The 13877-nt window shown below is 43.4% G+C and overlaps 1 protein-coding gene across 8 annotated transcripts in view; it reads left to right on the top strand.

The window, feature by feature from the left end:
- SLC19A3 (solute carrier family 19 member 3) overlaps positions 1 to 13877 on the top strand; it is a 36987-nt gene that overhangs the window by 9131 nt on the left and 13979 nt on the right. For 3 of the 8 annotated variants that reach the window (XR_014526324.1, XR_014526325.1, XR_014526326.1), the window contains exons 2-5: positions 8291 to 8360; positions 8783 to 9933; positions 12012 to 12077; positions 13708 to 13868. Coding sequence is in view for 3 of the 8 variants with exons in the window: in XM_083503708.1 (XP_083359834.1) it covers positions 12035 to 12077; positions 13708 to 13868 (204 nt within the window). In the remaining 5 variants the exon portion in view is untranslated. Of the gene's footprint in view, positions 1 to 8286; positions 8361 to 8782; positions 9934 to 12011; positions 12078 to 13707; positions 13869 to 13877 lie in introns of all 8 variants that reach the window. The other 5 variants (XM_083503710.1, XM_083503708.1, XM_083503709.1 and 2 more) reach the window with 5 other exon arrangements.

Below are 13877 nucleotides of genomic sequence, written 5' to 3'. Positions count from 1 at the left end.
TTCACCCTCATTAAGAGGTTATTTAATTCCTCCTCACTTTCTGCCTTCAAAGTTGTGTCATCTTCATATCTGAGGTTGTTGATATTTCTTCCAGCAATCTTAATTCCGGTTTGGGATTAATCTAGTCCAGCCTTTCACATAATGAATTCTGCATATAAGTTAAATAAGCAGGGAGACAATATACAGCCTTGTCGTACTCCTTTCCCAATTTTGAACCAATCAGTTGTTCCATATCCAGGTCTAACTGTAGCTTCTTGTCCCATATAGAGATTTCTCAGGAGACAGATGAGGTGATCAGGCACTCCCATTTCTGTAAGAGCTTGCCATAGTTTGCTGTGGTTGACACAGTCAGAGGTTTTTGCGTAGTCAACAAAGCAGAAGTAGTTGTTTTTCTGGAACTCTCTAGCTTTCTCCATAATCCAGCACATGTTTACAATTTGGTCTCTGGTTCCTCTGCCCCTTTGAAACCCTGCTTGCACTTCTGGGAGTTCTCAGTCCATATACTGCTTAAGCCTGCCTTGTAGAATTTTAAGCATAACCTTGCTTGTATGTGAAATGAGCACAATTGTGTGGTAGTTGGAGCATTCTTTGGCACTGCCCTTCTTTGGGATTGGGATGTAACACTGATCTTCTCCAATTCTCTGGCCACTGCTGGGTTTTGTTTTTGTCCATGGAGTTTTCTTGGCAGGGATACTGGAGTGGCTTGCTGGTTCCTGCTCCAGGTGGATCACGTTTAGTCAAAACTCTCCACTATGACCTGTCCGTCTTGGGTGGCCCTGCATGGGATATCTCATAGCTTCTCTGAGTTATTTAAGCCCCTTCGCTACGACAAGGCAGTGATCTAACATTAATGCCCTTCCCAATTCACAGTACATTTCAATGTTCCTCAATAGGTATGTTTTAAACCATCTGTAAAATGAAAATGAGGTTGGAGCAAAAGTGCGATGCTGCAATGCAGAAGGCTCCTTCATGGACCCCTGCATTATAGACTTCACTCAGTGGTGGGCAAACAAGTACAGCTCCCTCTGCAAAACTTAATGCCCAGACAGATTAGTATGGGAAGTTGTATTCTTTCAGATATTTCGGGCTCAATTCATTTTGGGATTTATATGTCAGCATAAGCACCTTGAATCAGGCCTTGAAGATAATAGCCAACCAGTGCATTTCTTTCAAAACATGTGTTATATATCACTGTCCCACAGGTTCTACAAGCACCATGAGTGCTCTACTTTGTACTAGTTGCAATCTCCAAACCCTCTTCAAGGACACCCTATGTAGAAGTTACCACAGTATGGATTACTGTGGTCAGATAATCTCTGTCCAGGAATGGCCATAGCTGGTGAAACAGCCATAACTAGGAAATAACCACCACTGAAAATACCTGGGTGTCCAGTGACAGATGGTTCTAGGACTACCCAAGCTCCTACCCACTCCTTCAAGGGAAGTGCAAGCCCTTCTAAAATAAGAAGGAAGTTACAAATCAGTTATAACTTTGTTTAATTAACAAATAAAATTCCCAACCCTGATTATGCCCTGAGATTATTGTTTCGGCCACCAAACAAGCCTTGTACTCCAGGGAACTTCCATCTTATGCTACAAGATTGTCAGGGCGTGGAGTGTTTGTTTGGAAACCCCCAGTGTAAATAAATGCAAACCAAGGCAGAATATTCCATTCAATCACCCAGGGTTCTTTTTTATTTGATCCCCCTAGTTATAAAGGGAAGAACAGGTGGAGAGAAGTTCACCTTTTCCTCAGCCTCTCATAGAAATCCAACTTCCCCTTTCTTCACCCGAGCTACCCCATGGTTCCAAAGCTCCCCTGCACCTTTTTTCATAACAGAAGCACACATACATTGATTGCACTCACACAGTTGACATTACTTTGGCCCAGAGAGACAACTAAGTGCATTATTCAGACTTTAACTGATTTGTTCAGACATTCTCTATTTTCAAACTTAAGTACCTAGACCTTCCAAATTAGTCACCTCTTAGATCTACTGTAATATGGATATTCTAGTCTCCTCTCAGAAGCCACAGAAGAACAAAGGCTAAACAAGAAGCTTAAGCTTCTTGTCAAATTTAGGGGTTGAGATCTATTGGTGTTTTGGCCCTCACTACTAGACGACCAACTTAGATTCTCAGTTCAATTTCTGCCAAAGGCTTTAATGCGTAAATCAGAACTGCACATAGGCAAGGTACATGGCTAAGTGCAAGTTAGGACGTTCATCCAATGAGTTACACACCCCTTGAATCTTTCTTTTGAAGAGCAGGGCAAGCACAACTTATAGCACAGCAAACAGCCATAGTCCCAGGCCTAGTCATGTAAATGGGCACTCCTTCAAGTGAGTTTGGCCATGTTCTCGACCATGGGCATGCATGCCAGCTCAGCTTCCAGTTTACTCTCAATCACTTCCCTGGTTCCACACTGACTGGAGGAGGTATGTGGTTTGGAGTATCCAATGACACAGGGGCAGAGCACTCCTCTGTCAATCTGCTTGGTCCCTCCTCTGGGTCCAGCTCTCCACCCTCTAGACTGCTAGCCATCTTCCTGGACTCACACACTTCTTGGCGTCCCAATTTCACATTCCCCCTAGGAACCTTCCCATGGTCATCCAGTGCTGGCTCCCTAAGCTCCCATTCCTCCTCAGGATATGATAATCCCCTCCATGATATCTCCACAGAGCTCCTGGCAATATTTATTATCAGTAGTAGTAGTAGTAGTAGTAGTAGTAGTATTAATCCAGTGTAGCTCTAAGTAACTTGTTCTGTCAGTACAAAGATTTATCCTTGAGCAGCTGAATTTTCCCTCCTCTCCTCTACCCATGCACCACTAACTCTGTTCGGGGGGGACGGACCATTCTCCAAACCCTTTAGAGCAGATTTGAGGAGGATGCAGTGGGCACAAGGGGGAAGTGGGAACATCCCGTTGCACAAGCATACATCACTGTATGAGACACACTTGTTGAATACCATCCATTGTTATCTCTGTGGGAAATATATTTTATATTTGCTTACACAATTGCAAAAGGCTTCTTATCATTACTGATTTTCTTTTCATTACATGACCTTACAGGTGCTTTACTATCTTGAATGGTTTATTTGTGAACATTTTTGGCGGCAGCACAGAAGACTTGAAGCCACAGGCTAAAGTCAACTGATTCCTCTGATTCTGGAGTAGGTCAGATGTACAGCTTGTATAAAATTGGCCAGGCTCCATTTCTCTCCACCCACAAAAAGGTGGGGGATTTTTTTTGTTTTGCCTAAAGAAAGGAAGGATAGAGCCAATGAGAGTCAAATGCATTTTATTCATTCTGCAGATTTCCTGCATTTACAATGCAGTGTAACCTTACGTCAATTTCTGTTGCCACACTCAAAGCTATTATAAAAGAAAGAAGTGGGGGAGGGGAAACTCTTTAGCAAAGCAGAGACAAGGAAGAAAGAATTGCAAATTGGAAGGGAAAAGTCCAGAGCGTAACTTCCGATTGCGAGGGCTGTACTGCACAAAGCAGAGGAGGAAGCTGTTCCTCCAATAAAGCCAAACTGGAGAGAAGACACACGAAACATGCTGCTGTGTGTTGATGTAATTTGGAACAGGTCCAGCTCCCTCAAATTCTCCTCTGTGTCTTTTCAAAGGGCCCTGTCATGTCATGCTGGAAAGCTTAATCCCTAGCACTGTAATGGGTTGGCTTAACACAGTGTACTTCACAAATCTTCTCTCAGAATTTCCTCTACAGCAGAGCCAACATTTCTCGGAAGACATTTTTCTAAGGTTTTTCTTTAGCTTCTCTTCCCCCACCCCTGAAAAAGAAGGTCACTTTGCTGAATCCTCTCAATGTTCTTTACCAGTTTAACCTCCGCCTCCACCTCCACCCTAGTGGCTGACATTTCTCCCCACAATGCCCATGAATGAAGATACAGTGGTACTTCGGGTTAAGTACTTAATTCGTTCCGGAGGTCCGTTCTTAACCTGAAACTGTTCTTAACCTGAAGCACCACTTTAGCTAATGGGGCCTCCTGCTGCTGCCGCACCACCAGAGCACAATTTCTGTTCTCATCCTGAAGCAAAGTTCTTAACCCGAGGTACTATTTCTGGGTTAGCGGAGTCTGTAACCTGAAGCATATGTAACCCGAGGTACTACTGTAAATATGGAGCACCGTGGAGAATGCAAAATGGAGGCCAAGCTGCCAATGCAGTGCAGCAGCAGAACAAAACATATATATATATATATATATATATATATATATATATATATATATCTCAGGTGATCACCTAAATGGCAGTCATGCCTCAGGATTCTCCCCTTATTCCACGAGGAGGCTGGTCCATTAGAATGAATGTGGTACCAACCCAGCCCCATTTGCTTGCTTTCTTACAGCTATTCCAGGGCAGTGGCAGTGGCTATCAGTTTCCCCTTCCTTAGTCTCATTGTTGCAGGAAGGGGGGATAGGGACAAAACTAGAATTTGTTGGCTCTGCCTCCAACTACCATTGTTTCTGGTGCCACCTGCTGTTGGCCTCCCTGCCTTGCACCCTACCAGTCCCAGTGGGCACTAGTCACCACTGCTTGTACCTTGCTGCGGTTAGCAAGTTGCCAAATAGCTGCCTTCTAGCAAAATTTGGCCCTGGAAAACCACACAAGCCAAGTTTCACACGAATAATAAAATAGAAAGGCAGGGGGCGGGGGTAATTCCAAGCAAATGCCAGTATGTGAAATATTCACTACAGGTCTAATCTTAACATGTCCCTGCCCAAACCAAGGCTTTAGGCTATGCGGTGTGGTTGACTCGTCTGTCCCTTCAGTGCCAGGAACTCCTCCCACATCTCATTGCATAATTCAGGAAACATTTATTTGATACTCTGTGGGGCTGTGCAGCAACGCAGCTGTGCTTGTGTTAGGAAAAGTTTGCCTTCTCCGCTGCTCACCAACAGCTGTAAAATGACAAGTACTCCAACTCCCAGCATGACCCAAGGTCAGGAATGATGGGAGTCAGTCCAGCAATATCTGGGGCACCCAAAGCTTCCAGTCCCTGAATGGAATCCTGCTGTGCATGACAAGGACAAATCTGTGTTTCACGAAACTACCTAACAACCACTCTTGATATACTAGCCAGGGAATGAAATCACTTTCCAGAAACAAAACGTGGGAACTTTATTCACACAAAAGGTGAGAAAATTAGACATCCATATAACAGAAGAACATTTGCGGATATTTGTCACACTATTCAGTGACAATCTAGAAAGGTTGATAGATAGAGTTCTCAATTGGAAGCCATACTGTTTTGCTATGACATACTTATCCTGTCTTGGTTATATTCTCATATTTACAGAAAGCAAGATAAGGCAACTACAAGAGGTTTAACCTGCGTGAGCTCTCATTAATTTTAACGCTTTGGGAAATAGCCAGTAATTTCCTATCATCATAGAGATTTCTGTTCATTATTGCTTCCTTTCACGGCAGTTGACCCCATTCATTCTTTCGTCTCTTCACAGTTGTGTCTGTTATGTTCCCAGGGTTGCTCGTCCTTTTCCTTCGCATGGTTTAATGAGGTGGGTGGTAGAGATGTGATGGAGATGCCCTTTCTCAATCCATTTGTCATAGTTGATACTGGAAATCTATGAAACCAATTTGCCCTCATTCAGGAAGACTAGAGAGTCGCATAGTCAGAGTATGGCTCCCTAGAAAAAGTGTGTTTGGAAGTACAGTGGTACCTCGGGTTAAGAACTTAATTCATTCCAGAGGTCCGTTCTTAACCTGAAACTGTTCTTAACCTGAAGCACCACTTTAGCTAATGGGGCCTCCCGCTGCCGCTGTACCGCCAGAGCATGATTTATGTTCTCATCCTGCAGCAAAGTTCTTAACCCGAGTTACTATTTCTGGGTTAGTGGAGTCTGTAACCTGAAGCGTATGTAACCTGACGCGTATATAACCTGAGGTACCACTGTAATTACTAAAATGGTCTCTGGTTTGGAAACCACTTCCTTTAGGAGCTTGTCAAAGGGCAAGTGGCCATCCAAGACTCAACCATTTCTCTTTCTCTTATCCCAGACCATCAACCAGGCAAACCAGGGCTGCTGGGAACTGAAGCCCAACTTCTAGAGGGCAACACATTCCTCAGCCTTGCCTTATATTAATGGCCCACATTTGTTCCTTTAAAGCAATAAGGGTCCTGGGCCTCTTTGAGATATGATTGGATATTTGCATTTTAAAAACATTTAAAAGCAGTCATGTGTGTGCATAAATCAGGCTGGGGGTGTGCTGCTGGAAGAGGTCATCTTCTTCCCTTGTGTTGTTTTCCTGATGTGAATAGCCATAAAAACCTGTCCAGCAAGTGACATAGTGGCCTGTGCATGCCCTCAGCTGCAGAAACCAGGCAGATGGAGCCTTTTCCGTGGACGTTTCCTTCTCTCTGCTGTTTATCCATAAAAATGGTTGTGTTCAGGTGTTCTAAACTGGGCTGAATCTGCAGATTCCCCAAACTCACTCAGCACTGTCAGGACCTTCCAAGGGCCTGATAGCTAAATAGGGTCCATTGCCAGCCCTTCTGCCATTGCACCTCTGTCTGGTGATGACCCTCTCACCATCAGAGTGGCAGCAACACTGCTGCAGCTTCCTACCACCACCAGTTAGGTAAATCACCCTCCTGCCCCACAGATGAGTGTTACCCTTTTGTCCTTTGTGGGGGGTGATGCATTTCCTTTTATTTGGGGATTTGTCATTGCCACCCTACTCTACAGCAAAGCAATCTCCTTGTCAAGAAGGTTTCTCTGTCAACAATGGCTACTGAAATTTCAAAAAGCAAAATTCCAGCTGACTTGAAGGAATGCCTTTTTCCATATACGCCCACTCAACCACTTCCATCTGCAGAACTGGCACTTCTATGTCACATATCGTTTGCTTCACACACACACACACACACACACACACACACACACACGGAAATGAACCTTCAGTGTTGCAAGACCTGTACTCTGGAACGCCCTGCTCATTGATGTAAGACAGATGCCTTTGGTGTACAGTGGTACCTCGGATTAAGAACTTAATTTGTTCCAGAGGTCCGTTCTTAACCTGAAACGGTTCTTAACCTGAAGCGTGCTTTCACTAATGGGGCCTACTGCCGCCGCTCCACCACTGGTGCACAATTTCCATTCTTATCCTAGGGCAAAGTTCTTAACCTGGAGCAACCACTTCCTGGTTAGTGGAGTTTGTAACCTGAAGTGTCTGTAACCCGAAGCGTCTGTAACCTGAGGTATCACTGAATTGTATTTGCCATCTGTTAAAACCTTTTTAAAGCCTACCCAGATGTGTAAATCTGATGCCTATTTTAATATGTAATTTTATTTTACAATTTATATATTTTTAAGAAAAACTGTTTACACACACATACACAAACAAATATGTATTATAAAAATGTTTTAATTTATATTTTATGTTAGCCACTTAAGAGGTTTTGATGACTGAGCAGTTGTTAGATAGGGAGATAGATCCACTTAAACAAACCTGTTTCATTCCATTATTCTACTTTGAGGTACAAAACCCACATGAGTTTCAGCCTACATATATCTGACATGGTGGCAGCACATCATTATTTGCTTTCTGTGGGAGGGTTTGTGGGTAGACTGAGCACACTAAAGAAGAAAACATTTTCACATAATGACCAATCTCGAAAAGTAACTATTTACCTGTTCCTGTATCCAGTTTCCTAACAGCACAAGTCCTTTGCCGCTTTAACGTTGAAGCCGAAGTTCAAACCAAGTTGGGAATCACAATGAGTAATTATACACTTTCTGGCTGCTATGGGACTTCCTCGCCCCCCCCCCCCAGCTTATGTTTGATCAGAGAAAAAGGCAAAACACACACACCCTGCCCCCCCCCACCTTGAAGTATGCTAACACCATTTATCTGGTTGTATTCAGGGAAGTAGCAACATGGGGTCCTATTGTGTAGCACAGGATCCTGGTTGGGGAAGGGACATAGTTCAGTGTTCAATCAGTTGCTTTGTATGCAGAAGTCCTCTGGTTTAGTCACTGGACATCTCCAGTTGAATGGTCAGGTAGCAAGTGATAGGAAAGACCCCTCTGCTGGAAACATGGAAGTTCTACTGACAGAAGTATCATGGCAAATTCAGATATGTGGGGTCCCTTCTTGATAGTTACAGCTCTGCCCTCTCGCAGCATTCAAAGATTATACAGCCATCTAAGACTGTACAATAATCATATAGATTCACAATGATAATAACTAGCATGCATTGCAATAATCAGTGAAAATCTCCATGTTTTGCCTTTCAGCTAGATCTACTATTTTCTGTGCACATTCATAGGCAAGTGATTTGGAATGCTCCAATGTCTCCTTTTGGAATGATGTAAGTAAGTTGTGTTTTGGGAGGGACACGGGTAGCGCTGTGGGTTAAACCACAGAGCCTAGGGCTTGCCGATCAGAAGGTCGGTGGTTCGAATCCCTGCGATGGGGTGAGCTCCCGTTGCTCGGTCCTTGCTCCTGCCAACCTAGCAGTTCGAAAGCACCTCAAAGTGCAAGTAGATAAATAGGTACCTCCGGTGGGAAGGTAAACGGCGTTTCCGTGCGCTGCTCTGGTTTGCCAGAAGCGGCTTAGTCATGCTGGCCACATGACCCGGAAGCTGTACGCCGGCTCCCTCAGCCAATAAAGCGAGATGAGCACTGCAACCCCAGAGTCGGCCACGTAGACCTAATGGTCAGGGGTCCCTTTACCTTTACTAAGTTGTGTTTTCCTTGAAGTACATAACAGAACTTGCACACCATTCTCAGTGTTTCTAGATGGAGTGCTGTATATAGAACTCTTCCTCAGTGTTTTTCCCTACACACCTCCAGAGTGACTCTAGGGGCCAATTCCCAGTCGCTCATTCACCTCCTTTAACTCTAATTGGCTCCAATCAACACAAAGGGTGAGAAGACTTCTCAGTGGCTAAAATCTGATAACGCCTCTTTCATGTCTCCTCTTAATCTCCCCTCTTACAGCACTGTGAAATATAACTGAAATGGACAACATAGCTTTCCAGATTTTCTTTTCAGGAGGGTGGAATATAAATACTTTTATAAATCAACAAAGGTTTGTAGTAAAATTAAATCAAACATACTGTAAAGGTAATCACATTAACATTGTCCATTTTGCTTTTTCAAGCAGCAAAATGAAATTATCCTGGGCACAGTCTCTATTAATGGGGGGGGGCCTCACACAGCAGATCTCAGATCTTTCTTGCAAATTTTACATGGCTATTTCAGTTTGCCATAGCCCTTCCCACATATTCTACTCCACGAGAATCCATGCTGAAAGCAATCTCACGGTAGATAAGTGTAGATTCTACCCAGGTCACAGTCCTAGTTTAATGTAAAACTATCATACAGCATGCCTAGCCTGGGCTTTAAAACAGGCCAAAGGTCCCTTTTGTTTCTATATATTACCTCATCAGAACTTCATTTTGTATCTCAGCTTGCTTGCACCTTCTCCCCCTGATTAACAAAAAGCAGGAGCCACTTTGTAAACAGAATCAGAATTAAAAGATCCTTGTAATATGTTTTTCATTTCCTTTGAGAGGAGGATGTTGAAATGGAGCCAGTTTTTCAAGGCGGTGGTAGCTTTCAAAGTTGAAAGACTGGAGTAACAAGAACAAGGCACGAATGAGACTGCACCAAAGTATATTAGAATAAAACAATCAACAAGATTTAAACTACAAGCACAGCCAGTGGAATAAGAAGTGCCGAGAGTTAACCTACAGCAAAGGTGGAAACAGGATCAGGAGTTCGCTATATTCGAAAAGGTTTGACTTTGTCTGGATTTTAAAACATCCGAAATCCAGGACATGCACTGGCAAGAAATAAAAGGAAGGCAAAAGGAGAAAAGTTAACTCAATCATCTGAAGAAAGCAGAGAAGTCTGTAGGACTTGAGAAGACAGCATGGGTAACTACATGATAAAGCAAAGTTATCTCTAGAAACTTTAGAAGACATGTGCTAAGATAGAAATAGCCAACATGGTGAACTTTAGACATTGTCTAAAGACTAGCATCAGGATTTGGAGTCTAGCAGTATCTGGAGAGTACCACATTGACTATTCTCATGTTAAGAGAAAATGAAAACTCATGGTACTAATATACAGTGGAGTGTTAGACCTGTGGGCAGAGTTTCTTTCCATCCATAAAAGCCCCTCTTTGTCTGAAGTCTATCTTAGGGTGATCGGGTGAAAAAGCAGGCTGGCAAATTCAGGTTGTGCAGTTAAAGTAACCTTGGTGCTCAAGTGCAACAGACCCACTTCCAGGAGTTAAATAAATATTGAAAGGAAGGGGGTGGAGAAATTAACTGGAAAGTTTGGTATAATGACTGCTTGGTATTTGTATAACCTCCCTGTAAACAATTTGGAATGAATGTTCACTGCCAGGTAATTTGGATCCACCTTAGTGGTTGTGTACTACTAACTTTAGAAGGGGTGATTCCAGCAGGTGTGCCTTTGCATGACAAGTCACACCTCCTGAAAATCCCTCATTGATATAGAGCTACTCTAAGCTCCTCTTTTTCACCTGACCACTCCTAGTCTCTATGGGAATTGCAGATGAAGTAATTTTGATTAAGATTTGCTGGGATTCCAGCTGTGTTTACAAGAGAAGAATAAGCTATCTTGCAAAGCAGGTCAGAAACCTCATCCAAATGAAAGAGAGGCATGTAGTAAGAGCAAACAAGTCAGAGAGGCATGTAGTAAGAGCAAACAAGTCAGGGCTAAAGCCAAAAATGCCTACAACAGAACCGGCTCACCCATGAGGCAAGATGAGACAACTGCCTCTGGTGGCAGGATACACTGGGGCAGCAGATCATCCTCATCAGGTGCTGCAGTGGTAGGGATGGCTGCGACATGCTCCTTGGAGGCCCTGGTCCACAGTCCCTTGTTCTTATTTTGGGGGCAGGTGTAAACACACTCATCAGCCTTGCTTTTGCTGTTGGGTTCTCACTATTTGAATGGTTTTAATGCATAGCTTTAAGCTGACAGTAATTCACAGAACAAGCCATCAGCCAGAACCTCTTGCAATTCTTCCTTCTGCTATTCATGAGCAAATCTGTCAATTTCAGTTTCTCTGTTTCTAATTTTTCCATTCTTAAATTTAGTTATACACATTTCTACATTTCCAGTTTGTGAATATATAATTTGAAGGACCTTGTGAAATTTCACCAACATTTTTGTGTTAATTCTACTAATATACATGTATTATTATGCCTAATATACACATTTCGCAAAGCACTTTCCCCTAATAGAAATCATTTTTGCATGCTAGTTTCATAAATATAAGCATTTTATGCACACTTTGCTTCAGTACTGTATATGCATTTCTGTAGACATTACTTGGCCGGAGAACTGCATTGCAAATTTCACAAAAGTGAATTTTTAAGGATGGCTGTGTTTGGTTTGCGTATTGTTTCGGAAAGTGTGAATTAAATAGGTTCACCATTAAATTAGAACTGAATTTACATATGATGATACGCTATTTTTTTTAAAAAAATAGAGAGGGTTCTAAGCAGTAATATAAAGATAATATTTTCTGGGCTGGTAAAAAAAAAGTCAATCATTTGATCCTCATTAAGTGTGCATCTACTTAGAATTGCTATTGTTGTTAATGACTTTCTAAACTTGCATGATCATTGAAGGTGGAGGGGGCAATGTAGTCACTTTACTGATTTTTGCCACGAAACAAGGTTTGCCTTATCCAAATGCTACCTGGATTCATCTGCTTCTGTATAGACACAGGCTGAGTTTTCTCCCCCTACATCATTTTGCGTCCTGCATGGTGCTTTGTTTTGCAGTAAAAGAGCAAGCTTTCTTCTTTATTTCCCTATGCTAAGGATGTAAAGAAGGACTTCGACATAGTTATGTATTTATTTCCGACAAGCAAGTTAAAACCACTGTAATAAATACCTGGAGAAACTACACTAGAGCCTTGACAATTTCAGAAAAAAGTCAAGCTGGTTAATAAGTAAGAGACATTTTTACACAGGATTCTCATAAGGTTTTGAGCAGATGTGCCTGTGGATCTCAAAGAACAGCTGCAAGCTTTTGAAAGGTATTGTATTGAATACAAATGCAGAAGGACAGAATCATTTGTACTACCTTAGGGCTGTGTTTTTTGTGTCTTTTCAACCTTGATCATTGATTCAGGCTCCATCTGAGTAATAGTAAATAAACAGCTTTGCTGAAAGGGCTGCATAGAAGGTTTTCCAGCCTAAGAGGGGAGAGGAAGGCTGAAGTTCAGACTGTGCATGAGGGCAGTACCTAAGTAATTGGCTCTATCAGTATATACAGTGTTTAATGTTTGTCTTGCATTTTGCTGGAGTTTTACAAAGAGGCTTTCTGGTACAGTCAGCCCAGGGCATGTATATGTAAAATCAGTGCTATTTTTCTAGAAGTGCTGGAACTCACCATGAACGCCTCCCTTGTTCTCTTATAATGGCAATGGCGCCCACCTGAGAGGTGCTGGAACTGAGTTCTGGTGAGTTCCAGCTGAAAAAAAGCCCTGCATAAAATATAAAAATATGGCTGTGGGTGTTGACAAGCCCATGAATAGGAACGTGACCAGGGCTTACCGTATTTTTCGCCCCATAGGGTGCACTGGCCCATAGGGCGCACCTAGTTTTTTTTGGGGGGGGGGATAAAGAAAAAAATTCTTTATTTGCCCGAAGCCTGGGGTGTGCAGCGCTGCGCTCCCCGCGCTTCGGGTAGCAGGCTGCTGTGTGCAAACCTTGGGAGCCCCGCGGGAACTCCCGAAGGGCTCCCAAGGCCTGCGGAAAGCTGCCCGAAGCCCGGGGTGTGCAGCACTGCGCTCCCCGGGCTTCGGGCAGCAGACTGCTATCTGCAAGCCTAGGGAGCCCTGCGGCAACTCCCGCGAGCTCCCCAGGCTTGCAGACAGCTTCCTGAAGCCTGGAGAGCGAGAGGGGTCGGTGTGCACTGACCCCTCTCGCTCTCCAGGCTTCAGCGAAAGCCTGCATTCACCCCATAGGACGCATACACATTTCCCCTTCATTTTTGGAGGGGAAAAAGTGCGTCCTATAGGGCCAAAAATACGGTAACTCTTGGCATAGCTGTTGCACACTTTAAGACTTAATAAAAAACACCACACATGCTTAGAGCATCAGACTGGGGCCTGAAGGACCAAGGTTTAAATCAGCTATGAAGCTCACTGGCGTGGCCTTAGGCTGGTCCCTGTCTCTCAGCCTAACCTACCTCACAGGGTTGTTGTGAGGATAAAATGGAGTGGGGAGAAACACCACTATGAGCTCTTTGGAGGAAAAAGTGGGATATAAATTGAATAAATAAATATTGACTTGCTTTGTATTTGGGAGTAACCTGCCTCGTTGCCTGGGGTTGGGTGGGTGGCTTGCTAATTTGACTGCGAAATCAAACCAGGGAGTGTCCAGCCATTTCCACTGTGCCATTTTCTTAATGAAATGCCAACTTACAGGGGTAACCATACCATTAGTCAAAATGAGGCAGGTGCCTCAGGTGGCAAATGCTGGAAGCTGTCGCAAGGTGTTGGGGGGCAGAGAGCTATGTGCCCCTAAGCCTGCTGCCCTCAGATGTATTACAAGTGAAAGCAACAGTCCTTCTACAAAATGGCTCATTGTGCATTTTTCAATAAGAGTCTTCTTTCCAATTGAGAGCCTCGCCCTTCCATCTCTTGCTTCATTGTATTTTAGCTGGGAAAACGACAGATTGTTGGAGGAAAATGCAAAGCAGTGAATGGATTTTCCCCACCTTGATCCTTTGCATATATGGCTTCTTCTCCTTGATGAGACCATCTGAGGCTTTCTTGACTCCTTATCTTGCTGGGCCTTATAAAAACCTGACTATTGATGAGGTACAGTGA

The sequence above is a fragment of the Podarcis liolepis genome (assembly GCF_965112155.1).
Source record: "Podarcis liolepis genome assembly, chromosome: 5".
Taxonomy (NCBI): Eukaryota; Metazoa; Chordata; class Lepidosauria; order Squamata; family Lacertidae; genus Podarcis; species Podarcis liolepis.
Note: the sequence above shows the minus strand (reverse complement) of the source record. Positions and strands in the feature narration are given on the sequence as shown.